Source organism: Balaenoptera acutorostrata, chromosome 5, assembly GCF_949987535.1.
Source record: "Balaenoptera acutorostrata chromosome 5, mBalAcu1.1, whole genome shotgun sequence".
Taxonomy (NCBI): Eukaryota; Metazoa; Chordata; class Mammalia; order Artiodactyla; family Balaenopteridae; genus Balaenoptera; species Balaenoptera acutorostrata.
In genome coordinates, this window is record NC_080068.1 from 143,646,952 (window position 1) to 143,665,993 (window position 19,042).

Sequence of the window (19,042 nt, forward strand, 5' to 3'; positions counted from 1 at the left end):
CCACCCTCCTCACCTTCAGGCGGTCTTGGCGCTCGCAGAGCCGGCCGTCGGGCCGGGGGGCACGGCACCGGTGCTGCACGGGCTCGAATCGCCCCGCAAAGGTGATTTGGCGGCTCCGGAGAGACTCAGAGACAGCGGCGCTCTCTACTTCCGCGTCCACCTCGCGGGGCTTCCAGAAGCGGTGCTCAGAGTCGGACCTGCACACGGACCGGACGCTCAGCGCTGTCACGGGGTGGCCACCACAGCACCTGCAGCAAGGCCGGCCTGGGCGGCTGAGCAGGGGGCACCCCTGAGCCTGTGAGTCCATCCAGGACGAGCAGGGACGCTTAGCACAGCGGGGGCACTGCCAGCCACCCCACCCCGGCGGCCCACCGCCCTAGCCTGGCCTGGACCCGGGGCAGGGGCTCCCTGACGGAGGTTAACAGAGAACAGATCCGCCCACCCCCCGCCCCGTGCCCACTCTGGAGAGAAAGCGTCCAGCGCAGCAACGGGGACGGCTTCCCGGAAACTCTTTGCGGAGCCCCAGGCCCAGCCCGCGGAGATCCGAGTCAGAGGACCAGAGGGTGGTCGTGATGAGGGCCTGGGCGGAGAGCCTGGAGCAGTGGGCTGGGCCGGGCCGGACCCCAGTCCTAGGCAGACAAGCCTTCATGCCGTCTGTCATGACGCCCAACCATCAGGGCAGACAACAGGGGACATCCCCCCAGGGAGTAACAAGGAGGTTCAAAGAAGGTCCACAGGCCTCTGGGCAGGGCTGTATGACCCTGGGCACCGTGCCTACGAGAGCCCGAGAGCTGCGCTTGGTGGGACGCATGAGGGCCTGCATGGCAGAGCCGGGCTCTGCGCCATTTGTGTGTCCCCTGCGCCCAGGCCGGGGGCAGGCTGGGTGGCCCACAGGAACCGTGGGACGCCCGCACTCACTTGAGGATCTTCCCAGCCATCGGCTCCTCTCGGCCCCAGCAGCACAAGTCCACCCCGAAGGGCACGACAGGCGCCCGGGCCCGCTCTGCCGCCAGCTTCTCGGCCTCCTCTGGACCCAGCGGCACCCTGGAGACAGCAGAGGAGGATTCAGTGATGTGGTGCCGGAAGCCAGCCTCGGCCACCCGCCTCTCCACACCCCCCGGAGCTCCCGGTCACACACCTGGGCTGTGACCTTTGCCACCTCAGACCTGGAACCCAGGGCAGCCGCTGAAGCCCTACGAAAAGGCTGGCCATCCCAAGACCACACGGGGAGCTGGCCTCAGATCTGCGGTCCTCACGCTGGGCCCAGGGGTGTCCTGACGCCTGCCCCCTTGAACCCCAGAACCTTGGCCCGCCCCCATGGCCTGGCCTACACACCAGCGCTGAGGACCCCCAGCCCCTGCAGCCCCCGCCCCAGTACGGACGTTGGCAGGCGCTTGCCCGGCTGGGGGTGCACACGCGGGGCTGCCTGGGCAGGGGCGGGTGTCCGGGCATCACCTGGGGCTCGGGGGCAAGGCCGGGGGCAAGTGGCGCTGGAGCCAATGCAGCTGGGCGGCCGCAGAGGTGGGGTCACAGGCCTCCTCGCTGCTCCCTGTTCTCTTCCTCGCCTGCGAGGCCAGTGTGGCCGGGTCTTTCTTCAGCCCTGCGACAGAGACGTATCTGCTCTTGGCCACCATCCCCAAGACCCCGGACAGACCCCTGGAGGGGGCCGTGTCCCCATCCCATGGTGACGGCACAGCACGTGTGAGGGCGCCGAACCCTCCATCAGCACAGCACCTGCCCCACCAGCCAGATGAGGCCCCAATGCCAGCATCTCACCGGCAAGGCCACCAGGCCACCTCTGCAGGCCAGGGTCCGTGCCCAGGTCCCCAGGGCAGGGGGAAGGCAGCTTCTCTGACACTACTGGGCCCTACTGGTCCACCTGTGCCGATTCCCGGGCTGTCCCTGACCCCTGCCAGCCCCTCCCAGTTGGGCACCTGGGCCAGGGGCTGCCCAGGAGGCACGGGGCAGGGTGTGGGTTAGGACCTCAGAGGCACTCCATCCCGAGAGCAAGGGCAGTGCCTCCCTCCCCAAACTCTCCTCCAGACAGGGAACCGCTGCCAAGAAAGAGGTGAACAAGAAACAAAATATCTGGAAGATGAGAAAGAAAGAGGAGCTGGAGACCCCCCCCCCAGGGCCCCACAGAGAGGGAGCCAGGAAGACGAAGACAGCGGGCAAGCAGAGGAGAGGACGACTCCAGGCCGGGCTGAAGGACAGGACGGCAGCTGCACACCCATGGGCAGCTCTCTCTGGTCAGAGACGTGAAGGGCATTCACACAGGCATCAACTTCCTCATTACTGGACCCCAGAAAGAGGAAAGATAACTGGAGTGGATGAAATAAAGAGCCCAACCTTCCTGGAATCAGAGGAAGACCGAGGGGCTCACTGAGTGTCAGGAAGGAGACAGAAGGAAGAACGTGCAAGTCACTTACAAGGATGTTCAGGAACGCGAGAGATGAACAGAAAGGTCTGAGAAGCTTTCCTTCGGAAGCCATAAGCATCCCATAGGCACCAGTGTCTTTAAAACAACAGTGAGTGTAAGGTCTGGGAAACAACAATCAAACTCGGAATTTTATACCCAGCTACGCTAGGTTTCAACATGCAGGTGAAGGACACAGCCTCACCTGGAGGTTCAGGAGGGTTTGCGGGATACGGGGAGTAAAGGCCAAGAAATGACTTGGTAAGATTCACTCCCGCCTCTCCCGAAACCCGAGTACCCACAACCATCAGAAGTAAGTTGGTACCTGGACGACCCAATGTGCCGGGCTGGGGGGCCTGAGCGAGCAGGAGCCAGCATTGTCCCCCATCCTGTGCAGGATGTGGGCACAGGGACGTGCTGGGAGGTGCATGGCGAGGGGAAGCGTGAGTGCAACTCTCCCGAGCAAGCGTCACCATCAGAAGCAAAAATACTCATCGCTTCATTTATACTGGACGAACACTTTCAAAACGAGCAGAAAAAAAGTTTACCCAGCAAATAAAAGGTAGGGAAAAGAAAAAAACAAAACAGTAGCAACAATAGCAAACCAAAGAGGAAGGCTGGCAAACAGATGTGCAGCAAACTGGCAACCCCAGCTGAGAACACAGTAGTAACTCAATGGATTCAAGTCAACGAAAAGACACGCTGATGAAATTAAAAACAATCAGCAATTTACCACTTTGGCAAGAACCACTTAAAACAAAAGGTTAACAAAGACTAAAAATAAAAGAAAATAAAAATGAAAAGACACTCGCTGTGCCAACGGGAACTAGAAGGAAGCTGAGCCGATGTCACCACAAGAAAAACTGGGTTCTACATCAAAAAGCTGCATAAGAAGAGTGTGTGAAGGTGTCACGGATGTGAATGGCTCTGCCTCATGAGCGCCCTGGGAGTTCCGGCCAGACCCTGGCCAGTGGGGGTGGACGAAGGGTCAGGGAGGTCGTGGCTTCTACGACAGATACCCTGGGGCCTCCCGTCTAAGAAGTCCTTCCCAGGACACGTGGAAAACCGACAAGACAGCCAGGCAGGCAGCTCCAGGGGCCAAAGAGCCGCCACGGGGGCAGAGCAGCACCGACACCGACGCAAAGCACTGCCCGTGACGCCACGAGCCTGGCCTTCCCGATGGCCCACCTCCATCCCTCCGTCCACGCGCACGGACTCGAGAACATCCCCCGCTTAGAGAGAGAAACCAGAAGGGAAACGACACAGCACGGAGAGCTGGACGCCAGGGGAAGTGCTTCCTGGGGGAGGAAGGGGAAGCGGGAGGGGCTGGGAGGGGAGAAAGGCGACAAGGACGGGTTGGGAAGGCTGGCTCCGGCCGCCATCAGCTCCGGACTCTCCGCGGCAGGGCGGGCAGACCTCGCGGCCAAGTCCTCCCGGTGTCTGCACGTGGCCTGCCCGCGTGCACGGCCAGCGTGCTGTCTGGTGCTTCTGTAGATGACGGCAGGGGAGTCGCTGCGACAGAGGCCTCGTCCTGCCCACAAATCCGAAACCGTTTACCCCAGGCCCTTCACCAAAACGCCTGCCCTGCCTGCTCCAGACGCCCTCCAAGTTTGCGCATGGCCCTGAGAGTACGGGGTCCGCCCCTGCTTCTCAGGTGCCCGTGGCTGAGAGTGGAGGACATGGCGCAGAGCACTTGGCGTGGCAGGGTCCACCTTGGTCAGCCGGCAGCACCCTGAGCTCTGAGGCCTGGGTGCTCTCGGAGGCCGGCAGGGAGCCGGCCCGGTCACAAAGCCTTCCAGACGCCCCCACGCGGCATGCCGACAATGCAGCGGTCCCAGCTGGCGCAGACCCCGACACGGGCGCGCGCACACGCGGGGAGGCGGGACTGGCAAGTGGCCGCTGTGGCACTCACGTAGGTGGCTACAATCGCAACCCGAAGATCGGTAAGAGAATTCCTAAGAGTTACAAGCATGAAATATATTTTTCATTGATTTGTTGTTTTAAACCATTAAAAAAATGGGTGAGCATGTTGAAGCAGGGTAAACACTCAGAGCACTAAAAAAACACTACCGTTCTCACACTGCTATAGAAATTCAATCTCCCTAACACACTTGCAAGGTAAAAGTCCGAAAAGCAGACGTGTCCCCCGGCCCCGGGTGCTGTGCTTTCCGGGAGAACACTGAGTCCGGGGAGACCAGAGGTCGCAGGTCACGGCGAACCCCACCAGCCCCACCCACCCGCGTGGGGCGTCTGCCTCAAACACAGATCTCAGCTCAAATCTGCTCTCTGGGCGGCTCTGAGGAAGAGTCATGAGAATGCCCAAAGCCCCTGGGCTGGTTTAAACTGACCAAGTCGCACCTCCGTGTCTGCAGCGCTAAAGCAGGTGGGGCGGGCGGGATCGATGGCAGGAGATGGAGGGGCGGGGGCTCCGCGTGGAGTTCGGCTTCGAGCCTGACACTATTGATTTTACCTAGTTCAGCTGGCCTTGTAATTAAAATGTAAATTTGAGAAAGAGATTACGTCCTGACAGAAATGGTAGGATTAACGGGAAGATAAAAGCCCCTCAGTGAAAATTCAGAGAAAGAAAACGGGCACCCGTCTCCTCAGCTGTGGATTTAGACCGAATCTACTGCAGAGTCACCTGAGTTTAATAGAAAAACCAGTGACGGACTATCAACTACAGTTATGAACTGACGCGCCCAGCACTTCCTGCAGTGGCCCCGCGGCCCCGAGCTCTGCGCTCCAGACCAGGCCCCAGACCCCTCCAGGGAACGGGGGGACGGCACCCAGCCCCCCACTGCCGCAGGACAGACCCGGAGCGCAGCAGGTCCTCTCGTGCGAGGGCTCCCAGGCTGCCCGGCCCACGAACAACCAGGGGATGGCTCAGCTCCGCTCTGTCACACCTGGGGCCCCGCTGGGAAGACAAGCGGCGGGTCGGCGACAGCTGGAGGTGGTCACCCACAGTGGTGCCTGGCGACCTGGGAGCCTCCCGGCGGGGCTGCAGCTCCCTCGAGGCGGGGCGGCCAGGGGAGACCTGGGAGGGCAGTCACGGCACCCCAGGGCCTCCAGCACCCCTAGCAGCCTCACGGGTGTGGGACGAGGCCTCGCGGGGGGCAGGCCAGGCACCTGGAGGACGAGGCAGAACAGAGGGCACGGGGAGTGGCCCCGTGGTCAGAGGAGCCCCACTGCTGGGACGGCGTGGTGGGCGCAGCCGGGACCGAGGGCGGGGCGGGGGCCGGGAGGGCAGGAGGCGGGTCACGTGGCGCAGACGGCAGGACCCTAACACTGGAGGGCCGTGAAGCTGGTGTGGTAACTTGGTGTGACACGCCTAACGGGTCATGTCCTCACACTCCAACTGCCTGAGCGTCTAAACTAACAAATTCACATCTCATCTCACACACTCCGATTCAAATCAACTTGTCCACTTCGCCACAAACCCACACGCGATCTTGGTTTTATTAGCTTCCTCTGGACAAGAGATGCCTCCTGTGCAGTCGAGGCTTTTGGAGATTTTTTGGAAAAGAAAAGAATGCTACACGGGAAAGACAGGTCACGGGTAGCACGCCTTCTCAAGGTGTGTCGTTGCTCCTGGGCCAGACGTCAGGCAGCGACTCCATCAACGGGAAGGAGGACGCCGCCTGACCTGTGACTCCCCTGAGAAGCGGAGACTGGGCAGCAGGGGAGCCCAGAGCACGTGGGGTGGTTGCCCCCCACCCACCGAGGCAGTGGCCTCCCCCCGACTCCCTCCCAGCCCAAAGGGCCCTACCGCCGCGGGAACCACACCGCGTGCCCCCAACACCCTCCCCCAAGCCCAGGAGGCGCTCTCTGCTCTGAGGGTGCCCTTCCAACCCTGGACTCGCTCCCGACGGCTGAGACTTCTGTGACCCCAAGCAGGGCTGCCCCTCACTGTGGTGGGGCCTGAAGCTGCAGGGCGGGGGGCTCAGCGTGGGCCTGTGGGGTGGGTCGGGGGCCTCCGTGTGTGGACAGCCTGGCTGCACCCACAGGAAGTGGCAGCAGGGCCTGCCCACCAAGGGGACAGCGGGAACCCGGGGCGGGCCTCGGGGCGGGGCCCAGGCCAGTGAGCGCCCCGATCAGGAAATGAGAATCACATGGTTTTCAATGAAAGCGGCTCCGCCGGGTCGACGGGCGGGGACGCAGTGAACCGCAGGACCAGGCGGCACAGACTCGGGGTGCCTACCACGGCCAGCTCCCTGCTTGGCAGGCCCCAGGCCGGACGTGAGGTCTGCCCCGAAGGGCAGCGTCCTGCGCGGGACCTCCGCCCGGCCCCAACCCGGCCACTCACCACACTCAGGCTGCAGGTGCTCAGAGATGCAGGCCTCATAGCCCTCCTTCTCCGGGACCTCCACAAAGTCCTCGTCGTCCTCGTCCTCGTCCCCGTCTCCCGGGGCTGCCGCCTGTGAACACACCCCCAGACCTGTGAGTGGACACCGCAGGCGAAGACCCGGACAACCCCAGTCCTGCTTCTGGGGACTTTCTCCAGACTGGGGTTTAGTGTCGACCGTGACGGCCGTGTTGGAGGTCCGCTCCCGTCCCTGAACCACACGAGCCGCATGCGCTCCTCCACCGGCCGGCCCTCTGAGATGCACGGACGGGCACTGCTTCGGCCCACAGGGCCCCCACGAGCGGCAGGTCTCACCCGCACAGGCAGGGCCTGGATGACGGCCCTGATCCAGCTCCAGCCAGGCCAAAGCACCTCGTCCTGCCCCGGGCTGGCTCCCCACCTGGGCATCCAGTGGTGCCGGTGTGACCACAGCACTTCTGGAATACTCTACCCTCAAAACGGCTTGTTAAAAAACCACCGAAGAGGAAGCTTCCTCTGGACAAGGCCAACCTCCCCGGCTGCTCTGCGAGGCAGGGTCACTGTGCTGTGCCTGGAGCCCCCCCACCCCTCAAGCCCAGGGACCCAAGAACCACCCAGGGCGTTCTGTTCAAGATCCATCCCCTCCGCCTCTGCCCCCACCCCCTCCTGGGTAGTGCCCAGCTGGGTAGGAGCGGCAGGGACCCTGAGCACGGAAGGCTCACCTCGTGGGGACCAGAGGGCCCTCCAAAAAGCAGGATGACCGACGGCCTCGCTCACGTGCCAATGTGCTGGGGCCACGTGCAGCACGAATGAGGTGTCGGCAGCCCATGCTGCTCAGACCCGGAGGCGCAGCCCCCCCGAGGCCAGAGTAGCCTCCTGCTCCCTTTCTCCCTCACCCATCCTCAACGACCCCCCGCACTCCAGGACAGGGCGTGGGGCCTGTCCTTCCTGAGAGGGTCCCGGCAGGAAGGCGCCCAGAAGCCCGGCCCCGCTGCCAGCGCCATCCTGAAACACTCGGGGGCGTTGCCTGCCTCCAGCCTCTCAGGCCCACCCGAAGGAAACGTCCAGAGAGGCAGCCCGCTGTCAGGGTGATAGCAACCAATGGTTGTATCCATCAGACTTGCCCCCCCCTCCAGAGCCCATCTGGACAGCAACGCCTCAGGGGCACACACGCACGCCAGAAGAAGGACGGAGGGCCCGGCCCGCCGACCCCCAGGGTAGGAGGCCAGCCGGGGCGCAGCTGCCCTTGGCACTGCCAGGACCGGGACGCCCCACGCCCTGCGGACCCAGAATCCACGGAGGAGCTGCCCGCGAGGCCTAATCAGATGCAAATGCACTGAGCTTGGGCACAACCCGCAGCGTGCGTCTGGGAAGCACGGAGACATTAATCATTGGAAACTGTAATTTTTGTTATCGGTCTAACACTGATCAAAAGGGAAGCCTGTCTCCGCCGCTGACCTGTGAAACGTCCCAATTATACTCTTTGGAAATGACAGGGGCACTTAACTCCGGAGCTGAGCAAATGACGACGATCAATCACGTTTGAATAACAATGAGCCGCGGACCTGAAAATTATTTTTGTATAGAACCTACCCAGGAATTTATGAAAGGTGGAAAGCAGCCCAAGGTTTTAGGGCATCACGGTCCCGGCTAGTGCAGTGCGTATCAAACACTAAACAGAATTTATGTGTTTTAATTTTCTAAAAGGTAGATGTGGACCGGGTGCTACAATGCATAACACATAGTGCCAGACTTTAAATATGGGGCTCATTTTCATAAAATATTATGCTTATTGCTCACACCCTTGAATTTCACCTGGGACTTTTATTAAATTTTCCTTTCCTAAAAAATATTTAGCTGCTTAGCTAACTATTAGGAATTATACCTATCCCCGTGATTAAACACGAAGCCCTGGCTCCCTCTGTTCTTAAATTCTCACTGATGAAGCCAGGAGGCCGTATGGCCCTCAAGAGCTGCCTCCTTAGGGCCCCCGGCCAGGTCCTCGGGCACAGCTTTGCCATGAGCGGCCCCGGGGCCCTCGTACGAGAGCTACCTTGGCCATCGCTGCCATGCTTGCGTCCAAAACCCCTCAGCAGCTGGGGTGACCCTCAAACCACAGCCCTGCAGAGGAAGCAAGGGCTTCGCTGCTGACACTGAACTCAAGCTTGAATGAACCCATTCTCGAGTTCTAGTTCATACGGGCTGGGCTGGGCTCTGATGTCCTGGGCACACAGCGGGACCTTCTGCGTCCAGCTCTGGGCACACTACCCGCAAGGGAGAACAGCAGTGAAGATGTCCCGAGGCACAATCCCTGCGGACGGAACACCTGGGGCCAAGGGCCTGTTCAGAGGAAGCAAACCCCCTGCCCTCAGGCTGGACAGTCCTCTCCAGGCCTCCGAAAAGCACATGGCTGGGGACACCGAGGCCCAAGAGAAAGCATCCACCTGTGCTCAAGGGGCCAGCCCAGGGGTCCCAGGCAGTCGCGGTGGCAACCTCCCCTCAAGGTTAAAGGTCACAGATCAGGTCAGACGCCACACTGGGTGCGGGTAGAGGCACTACGGGCAGAGCAGGGGTGAGGAGAGGCCCAAGGATCCTAGGAGGAGGTCACGCCCTAGGGAGGAATCGGTTGAGGGTGGGTGGCCTTCAAAACGGGGCCAGACTCGCCAGTGGTTCTCAAGAGCCGTTCGCTGGGAGCTGAGCTTCCCAATCAGGAAGAAAGACCACCAGACATGCTTGAGAAAGCAGCCCGCCCTCGTCTGGGGACCAGGAGGCCATGCCAGGCTGCCCCTGGGGGTGCGCCCACCCTCCCTAACAGGTCAAGTCCCAGGGCCTCGGAGGCCCGGGCAGGCGGTCCGAGCCCTGCGGTCAACAGTCTGGGTGAGGGCTAGGCCCCAAACTGAACCCTCCCAAGGCCGCAGGGAGGTGTGGAGGATGCCCTGGGCTTTCCTCTGGTTTCACACAAATTGATTCTCGCCCACAGTTAAAAGGATTTAGAAAAATGAGGCTCCGCGATCATAATTAAACAAGCAATAAAAACAGCTAAGATATACAACGTAATCCGTTTACAGAAGTAGGGCAGCGGGTTGCTAATTACTTGAGAAGGATGGGAAGAGCCACCTCCCAGGTCTGCCCGCCCAAGGCATGCCGGAGATACAGCTGGACCATTAAATAAATTTTGTGCGATCTAATTAACTCGGGGCACCATCTCCATTACTTTTCACCCAAGAAATCACTTTTGTTCAGTTTCATATGTGTGTGTTTCCTTTTTAAAAAAAAAAATGATGTAAGGCCTCGTCAGACAAGTGAGCTCCAAGCTGCATTTGTCTCTGCGGCTTGATGGCAATGCATTTAAAACCCCATTCTATCTTATAAACTAAAAATTAAACGTGCTCAGCTGTGATGGTCGTCATCACATCTGCTATTTATATGCTAATGCCCTCCCTGGACGCGGTGCAAATTGCCCAGCCAGGCCAATATCTCACGCGCATCTCCACTGCCGGGACGCAGCTCAGAGGGCAGAGGACGCGTGGTGACCACCACGGGCCCGCGAACAGGAGGCGGACGGGGCGTGGAGTGTGTGCTCACCTCCTGCACGGGGGCCTGAGGGCCACCAGTCAGACCGACTGTCCCCTCCTCACCCCCTCCCACGCGGCCGAGCCCTGGGAGCTGCTCTGGCACCTCGGCCAGCCTGCCGGGGGTGCGTAAGGAGGCCACCAAACGCCTGGACATCCACCTCCAAGCCGAGGCCGGGTGGCCTGAGCCTGTCCCGCGTGCAGATGGGCAGCGCCCTCCTCCCGGGAGCCCCGACGCAGCCCCGATGCTCGCTCTCCTCCCTCAGTGCGACCTCCTAGCAGGAGCGAGGCGCTGGCTACGCCGCCTCGGCCTTGGCGAGAAGACCCATGCGGCTCCCCCTAGACTCAGTCTTCCCATCTGTCAGAGGACGGTGAAAATGGAATCGACCTCATAGGGCTGACTGTGGAATTAACGGGACCACCCGTGAAAAGTGTTTGGAAGAGAGCGGCCACCCTGGAGGGCGCTGGGGAGGATGGGCTGCAGGGCAGGGAGGGCCCAAGGGCTGTGGGGGGAGACGGCTGACCCCCAGCAGCTAACACGCTCCCGGTCCTTGCGAAAACGTGTGCGGCCCCTCCCCCGGCTCCAGCCCTCACGCAGCAGTCTCCAGCGCGGGCGTGTCACCAGGAAGGCTGTTTACTGGCCCTGCCGAACACAAGGTCCTCACTGCCCTGACTGCCGGCTGATTTAGTTCCCCTGCTTCCCTGGGGCGCCGACGCGGTCAACATTTCACTCCCCTTGTTCCCTGCTCCTTCCTTTTCACCTACAGGAAGCCAGCACGCAGCTCCGGCAGCAGAGAAAGGCCTCCAGCGCACAGCACAGCCGTGACAGCAGCCTGGCCTTGGCCCGCGCACCCGCCTGGGCGAACAACGGGAAGAAAACCTCACCCAGAGTTAAGAGAGCGATCTCCACTTCTGCGATGAGACGGGGTGTTTCTGAGTTAAAACCCTGTGGCTGCCACCTCAGACCACCAACGGGTGAGAATGAGAGCATCCGCGCGGGCATTCCAGCCGTGGAAGCGAGGAACCCGACAACTGAGAAGACACCCACAGTCCACAGCTTAAACAGACGGATGCTTGGAATTATTTTTTTCTGACTTACTGGTTGGGGGAAGATTAATATTTTGTGAATTACACAATACAAAGTTCAGTGGCGATCGTAGCTACACAGTTAAACAGCAGGCAATTTAAAAGTTTTCAAAGGATTTTTATCAGTTTCACGGATGTAGCAGCCGTGGACTATGAGACCTCTCCTCCAGCAGCAGGACTGGAAACTAAATCTACCAAACGACGCTCCATATCGATCTACTTGAGATTTATCCCCGGCCCGCTTCCACAAGGAACCGGGACAGACGCTCTATAAAACAAACGGTTAAACGTATTTAAGCTGGCTTAAGTATTCTTTAAAGACAGAACGTCTACATCAAAAGGAAAACAATACGACAACACACAGACTGAAACAGGAAATCTGAAAAAAAGGCCCTTGGCCTGGCTGCAGTCAGGCTGCCCAGGAGAAGCCCCTGCACGACCCACACTTGTCGCAGTCGGAGCCATCGTCTAAGCTTCAGCACGACCTTCACATCAGCTTCGGTCTCTTCCACATTTGTTAAAATTCTCAAATATTTAACCACACGCTCCCAGCTCGGCTCACGCTAAGTGGGGAAACACCAGGCAAAGGATTTAAGCCCCGGACATTTTACGTGAAAACGAGCGAGCGAGAAACACCGGTCCGTAACCCTAACCACCACTGGGCCGCCTGGAGCGGGCGCAGATGTGCAGAGACCGCAGCCGCGTCTATGCTGGGAAGCAGGCTGCCCGAGCGAGCGGGGCACTGCCACTCAGCGGCCAAGCCCCAATCACTCCCATCAACAGGCCCGCCGCCGCTGCTAGTGAACCAGCGAGCACGCTCTCCAAGGACTCAGGGCCTTTGGAATCAACTCCTGGAGGAGCCTGACCGGGCAGCGCCACTCCCACACCCAACCACGCGCCCACCCCGACAGACCCCGGCCACCCCAGCTCATGCCCTCAGCCGCCGCCCTGCACGGAGTGCACTCTGACCTGACCGTGTCGTCACGTGCCTCCCGGGCTTTGGGGCTGCCCGGCCACAGTCAAGGATGCGTTGATGCTCAAGCTGGAACCAGACCCAGTGGGCCGCTCAGGGCTCGCTCCCAGCAGCTGGCCTCACCTAGTGGCCCTCAAGGGAGCCGTGTCAAGACATCCGGAAGGGGGCTTCCCTGGTGGCTGAGAATCTGCCTGCCAATGCAGGGGACACGGGTTCAAGCCCTGGTCTGGGAAGATCCCACATGCCACGGAGCAGCTGGGCCCGTGAGCCACAACTACTGAGCCTGCGCGTCTGGAGCCTGTGCTCCGCAACAAGAGAGGCCGTGATAGTGAGAGGCCCGCGCTCCGCGATGAAGAGTGGCCCCCGCTTGCCACAATTAGAGAAAGCCCTCGTACAGAAACTAAGACCCAACACAGCCAAAAATAAATTAATTAATTAATTTTTAAAAAATAAAATTAAAAAAAAAAAAATTAAATTAAATTAAAAAAAAAAAAAAGACATCCGGAAGGTTCTGCTACCATTTCTGGGCTCCGAGTCTTGCCGGCCTGGGCAGTGCAGGCTGGCCCCAGACCCGTAGGGACCAGACTGTGCTGCCCGCTCTCTCCTTGAGGCCCTCCCCCAAAGCCCGGGCTGCTCCAGGACGCCTGCTGCTCGGAAAAGGGGGGAGCTGCCCCAGCCCCGCCAGACACAGCGAGGGAAAGGCAGCCTACGAGCAAGACAGGCCGGTCTCAGGTGCCCATGAAGGGGGCACACGGTGCCAACCCCTGATCCCCACACCCCTCACTGCTCTCGGCCCGGCCTTCCACCCTGACACCACGCCGCGAGTCCGCTGAGGCTCAGAAACACGCCCCACCCCCCCGACCTGAGAGGATGCATGGACCAGACCAATTCCTCCCCCAGGCCCAGAAAGCACCCTTTCTCACTGTGAAACAAGTATCTCGATCAAAATTCACAGAACTTATTTCCTGTTCAGTTATGCACCAAGCAAAGCCCTACCGGCCACGGAAGCAGGGCCAGGCCCCCAGCTGACGACCAGGCCTCGTGCCCGCGTGTCTCGGGAGAAGGTCAAGATCGCCCTCTGCTGGTCCCCGGGGGCTGCACACCCTCAAAGAGGAGGGCAGAGGACGGCCCTTGGCTCGGAAAACTCTCAGAAACTCTCGCAGGGCCCATCCCCGCGGGCCCCTGGGGGCAAGGACGAGGCACCAAGGCCCAGGGTGCTGGCCACTCTCCCCTCTAAGCCTGAGGGGCTTCAAACTTGACCTTCTCCTCAGCAAAGAACAGCGCTCTCCCAACCCCAGGGCTTCCTCAGGAAACGGGAGGGGGAGCCGGGGGAGGGACCTGCCCCCGCCCTCCTCCCCCTTCAGGTGCCACAGCTCAGCCCTGTGGGGCTCGGGCTCTGGGTGTCCCTGGGGCACAGTGCACTCTGCTGCGTGTTTTCTCGTTGATTCCAACCAGAGGCTTCTCGGCTCTGATCGCTGACAACGTCCAGCTGTGGCTGTCCCCTCCCCCCACACACACCCTCCAGCTGTAGCAGCTCCCCACCCTCCCATGGTCCCCTGGGACACCCTCGGAGGACCCAGCTCTCTCGGTCCCTTTCAGGCAAAAAGGTCCAGCTCCTGGTGCAAGCCCACGGGAGGGGGCCTGGACGCCACCACCTCTGAGGCTTGGGGTCACCGCACGGGGGCCTGGTGTCCGGGAGCAGGTGGCTTTACCCCTGCCCAGTCCCCAGGGCCCCTGGACCAGGGCCACACACCTGCCCCCGCCCCACAAGCCTTGCTGCAGACACAGCCATCAAAGATCAGCTCCCCGCTCCCGAACGACGTGGCACCTGGGAGGCGGCGCCGTATGCCCAGCAGATGGCGGGCCTTGAGCACCCTCCCAAAACCGGGCACCAGTCCCCACGTCCACCCCACTTGGCCGCCCTAGGCTGAGACACTGCTCTGTGTGTAAGAGACATCCTGGTTTTCCGTGTCCTGCAGCCACCCTCGGCCCCAGCGCACAGACAGGAGAAACGCCCAAGGCTGGAAATTGCTACCGAGTTCACGGGAAGGGGCCTACTAGGTGCTCGGGCCAGGCGGCAGCCTAGCTCAGCGAGGCCGCCTCCCGCACATCCTTGCCTGGGCCCTGGGAGCCCCCTCCCCAACTAGAGTCTTCCGCCCGCTGCCCAGCCCACCTCCCTCGCCCTTCTGCCAAGACCCGGTCCCAGTCCCTCCACGTGTGGCGGGGGCCTGGCTGTGGCCTCTGGTGCTCAGTCCAGGGCTCCCGCTCGGGGAAGTCGGTTCCCAGGGAGGAAGAGGAGGAACAACGCTGGGGCCCCAGGGACGCCTGCTTGCTTAGGAGGCCGAGCTGCTATCAGATGAAGGTCCCCTGGCTGTCCTCACGGGCAGACGGGCCGGCGGCACTCACCTCTCTCCTGCAGCCCTCCTCGGGCATGACATCCAGCTCCCGAGATCGCCGCAGGGCAGTTTCCAGCTCGGCCTTCAGGTCGATGGCACCCTCCAAGTGCCCGCCACGTGTCCCTGCGCGGGTGAACAGCTGCGAGGACGGGGAATCACTCAGCAGGCCGGGCACCCTCCCTCCCTCCGCCGGGGTCGCCCTGGCACCCTCTGCCCACACGCCTGGCCCACCTGGACCCAGGAGCACACGGCTGGCAGGAACCTGTTCTGGATGAGCCTGAGCGTGTCCTGGGCCACGTGGATGACGACCAGGTTGTCCTCATCCTCGTGCACCTTCAGGCTGTCTGCAGCAAGCACACGGGTCATCAGAGGGACCACCGTCCAGGCAGGTCACCGGGCACCCCTGACGGGCCACCCGCACTGCCACCCACGCATCACCCGGGACTCCAAACCTGACTCCCTAAGGAGACTCACTGCCTTGTGATCTCGACCACGATGGATTTAGCCTAACCCCAAGGCCTCCCTCCACACCAGGCGGTCGGGAGACCCCTCCCCGCACTACTCTCGGGGTGGAGGCCGCACCCAACCCTGGGGCCCAGGGTCCTCCCTCTGAGCTCTGCCACGCCCGCAAGCCTCAGCCGGGCACCCCAACCTCCAGCACGCCCTGCCTCCATGGCCCCGGCCAGAGGGCGTCGGTTCCTTGGGCCTTGCAGGGCTCTTCCTGCAGCCCGGCTGTCCTCCAGCCCCGCCCGAGGGGCCCGGGCCACATGGGGTCGGACGGGGGGTCAGTGCCCCTGCCCCACCGGTGGCTGGAGCGCAGGAGCCACGTGGGGCCCGCCTGTCACCACCTGTGTCGTCACAAACGTGGTGACAGCTGTTTCTCAATGACTTCTTTCTCCCAGCCACTGTCTGACCCCCCCGGGCGCCCCATCACTGGTGCGTCAGGCCCACCCTCGCGGCCGGGCCTGCGTGTCGCAATGAGGGCCGCGGGGCGGGGGCCACAGGACCCACGAGCCTGAGTCACCCCTGACCCCACAGCTCGAGAAGCCCAAGCTCTGGGAAGCGCCCGGGGCCGTGGGCAAGGCGGCCGGGCGTGGGCGCAGCGCGTACCTGAGGAGAGCTCCACCTCGAGCGTGTACTCGCGGGAGCCCAGCCCGTGGTGCCGCACAAACCCTTCCGGGTCGCTGTCCTCGTCCTTGTCCTCCAAGGGCGGCCCCTCTGCACCCGCGGCTCCCGGGCGGCGGGCGCAGATGGCCAGGGTCTTGCTGCAGCAGGGCTGCTCCTCGTCCCTGCCACCCTCCTCGGCCATGGGGGGCAAGGCAGCCCCCGGGGTCGGGTCAAGGTCAAAGGGCACCAGCAGTCGGAAGCAGCTCTCCAGCTCCATGAGGCAGCTCCGGATCTCCCCGGACATTTCTGGGAGGACGAGACGGGGCTCACTGAGTCCCATCAGGACTTGGCCGTCGAGGGTGGGGATGCAACCAGCCGCCAGCCCCGCCCCCCACTTCCTCCACAGGGGCAGGCAGGCGCCCTGCTCCACAGACCACCCGGCCGGTGGCAAGGCCATCCTTCAGGACGTCCTGGGTACCACCCTCAGTCCTGACTCATGCTGCGACGGCGCCCGGCGGCGTCTACGGACACCCAGCAAGCGCCTCCGTGGGCAGTACTTCCGGAAGACAGCAGCCAGCCGAGGGGGCACACTGCCACCGTCCCGCTCTGGCCGCCCCCCACCCTCCCGGCATCTCCCCCGGGCCGCCCACCTCTCCCTGCTCTGCGGCTATCCTGAGGCCAGGCATCTTCCCCAGGTGCTCCTACCCCGGCTGTCCTTCATGGGAAGGGCTGGCCAACGGTGGGGATCTGGGGAGGAGGCCGGCAACACCACGGCTGCGGGGTGGGGGAGCATCAGATGGAAGGGGTGCGCAGACCACTGCGGGGTGCACGTCTCCAGCACGGCCGCCGGGGCCAAGGGGGAGGCGTGGATGGCCTGCAGGGTGCCTCCTGCTGCCCGGCCTCCAGAGGGGAGGGCTGGGGTCTGTGGCTAAGTGCCTCCTCCAGCCCTCAACCTGAACCAGCCCCACCCAGCCAGCCTGCCCACTTGCCTCCCCCACCCCCCCCGCCCCCCGTCAGGGACCAGACCCCGGGACGGGAGAACGGAGAGCTGGGCAGAGACCCGAGCTCTGCCTGGGAAGGTGCAGCAGGTGGGCGCGGGGGCACCCCCGGTCCCCACAGCTCACCTTCCATCTCCCGCACGGCCTGCTCAGACCTCTCCTTGTAGATTCTGTCCAAGCGCTTCTGTTTCTCCTCTGCTCGCTTTCTCTCCGCCAGAGTCCTAGCGTCCACATCTTCGAAATCTACCTGAAAAATTGAGGTAAAGATCAGATCTGACCATCATAAACCCAAGTAAAACAAGAATCAAAACTGGGTCTAAGGGAGCTTCCCTGGTGGTGCAGTGGTTAAGAATCCACCTGCCAATACAAGGCACACGGGTTCGAGCCCTGGTCTGGGAGGATCCCACGTGCCGCAGAGTAACTAAGCCCGTGCGCCACAACTACTGAGCCTGTGCTCTAGGGCTCGTGAGGCCACAACTGCTGAGCCCACGTGCTACAACTACTGAAACCTGCAAGCCTACAGCCCGTGCTCCACAGCAAGAGAAGCCACCGCGATGAGAAGCCCGCGCACCGCAACCAAGAGTAGCCCCCGCTCGCCGCAACTAGAGAAAACCTCACGCGCAGCAACCAAGACCCAACGCAGCCAAAAATAAATAAATAAAATAACTGAATTTAAAAAAAAAAAACAACAAAAACTGGCGTAAGGGAAGACACAGCCGTGCCAGCTACAGCCATGATCTCTACGGGTCTCAAGTTCACACGCACTGCTTTAACACACACAGCAACACGCTCAGCTGCGATGTTTAACCCCCGGAAAGAACACAGCCAACGGCGTCTCCTAGTAAAATAAGACATAAAAGACTTCCAGCCCCATACGTGCTGCAGGCAGGCAGGCAACAAGCTCGCTCCAATTAGTGGGAAAGAAGGCTGCTGGCTGGACCGAGGGGCTTGAGAACAACGCTCGAGTGGACCCCTAGGGAGCGGCAGGAAAGGCGACAGCCACAGGCCGGGAGCACGGGCACGTGGGGGAGGCTGGCACTACCGCTACTGGTAGGTACCATCCACCTGGGCCGGCCAGAGTCTGTGGCAGCCCAGGCAGCAACTCACAGTGAAAGCGGGGGACAGCCCAAGCGCAGAGGCCAGCACAGAAAAGGGCTGTGTCTGAGCAGCTGAATCTTCCCTCCTCCTTCTTTTTCATCTTTCCTAGAAACCCAGTCCAAAGGCTCAGCACCACCTACACGCGGGGATGAGCTGAGGCTCTTCCCCCAAAGCTGCTCCTCCTGTCTTGGGAGCCCCTGAGGCCCGCCCCCTTCAGTACCCCCGGGGGCCAGGCAGGTCTCCCCGCGGGGAGGGGCAGTGTAGCTTGGGGCCTGCCCACCTGTTTGTTGTGCGTTAAGAAGTGGAAGCCCAGGGCCAGCTTCTTATAGGCTGTACCATACTTCTCGTTCCAGCCGCGGACGGCCCGGGTGGCGGCCCGCCTCAGCTTCTGTGCCACCTCCCTGGGGGGCGGCAGGGGCCGCTCGTGGTCGGTGCCCAGTGTGAGCTCCAGGAACTCCTGGAAGTTGGAAACGACTAGCATCCTGAAGTGGTGAGACCTGGCGAAGAGCTGATCCAGGACCTGGAAAGCGGAGAGGCGGACCTCGGCGTGCTCCTGGCTCAGCTGGGCCATAAGCAGGTGGTAGGTGTGACCAAGCTGCTCCTCTGAAGACCTGGGGACACAGCCATCCTCATCAGGCGCCTGACACACCCACAGGTGGCAGGGACGCGGGCCCTCCCACAGCCCTCTGCCCTTCCTCCAGGGCAAAGTGGACAAACTACCGCCCGCGGGCCAAACCCAGCCCCTGCCTATTTCTGCATAGCCCACAAATCAAGAACAGTTTTTCGTTTTTTTGGTTAAGACAAGTCAAAAGAGTAACCCCTCCTGACGTGTGACATTCAGCGTGGGTGCCCAGTTTTACTGGGACCCAGCCAGGCCCATTCATTCATTCAGCGGCTGACCGCCCGTCCACAGCCCAGTGCCCAGAGCAGACCTGACCGCCTGCGGAGCTGGAAGGACTCCCCGCCCGGCCGGCCCGCGGGTAGAGGTCTGCCGGCCCTGCACTCGCGTAGCAGAGACCCCACCCCAAGGGGAGACCACACGTCCCAGCACCCCCAGAAAGCTCTGTGGGCCTCT

General features: G+C 61.9%; 1 protein-coding gene across 3 annotated transcripts in view; it reads right to left on the reverse strand.

Moving 5' to 3' along the window:
* UVSSA (UV stimulated scaffold protein A) overlaps window positions 1-19,042 on the reverse strand; it is a 33,189-nt gene that overhangs the window by 11,390 nt on the left and 2,757 nt on the right. For all 3 annotated transcript variants that reach the window (XM_057546565.1, XM_057546563.1, XM_057546564.1), the window contains exons 3-11: window positions 18,248-18,578; window positions 16,996-17,116; window positions 15,875-16,177; window positions 14,996-15,108; window positions 14,775-14,903; window positions 6,720-6,831; window positions 1,456-1,600; window positions 919-1,044; window positions 14-197 (exon numbers count right to left, since the gene is read on the reverse strand). In XM_057546565.1, coding sequence (XP_057402548.1) covers window positions 14-197; window positions 919-1,044; window positions 1,456-1,600; window positions 6,720-6,831; window positions 14,775-14,903; window positions 14,996-15,108; window positions 15,875-16,177; window positions 16,996-17,116; window positions 18,248-18,578 — 1,564 coding nt within the window. The remainder of the gene's footprint in view (window positions 1-13; window positions 198-918; window positions 1,045-1,455; window positions 1,601-6,719; window positions 6,832-14,774; window positions 14,904-14,995; window positions 15,109-15,874; window positions 16,178-16,995; window positions 17,117-18,247; window positions 18,579-19,042) is intronic.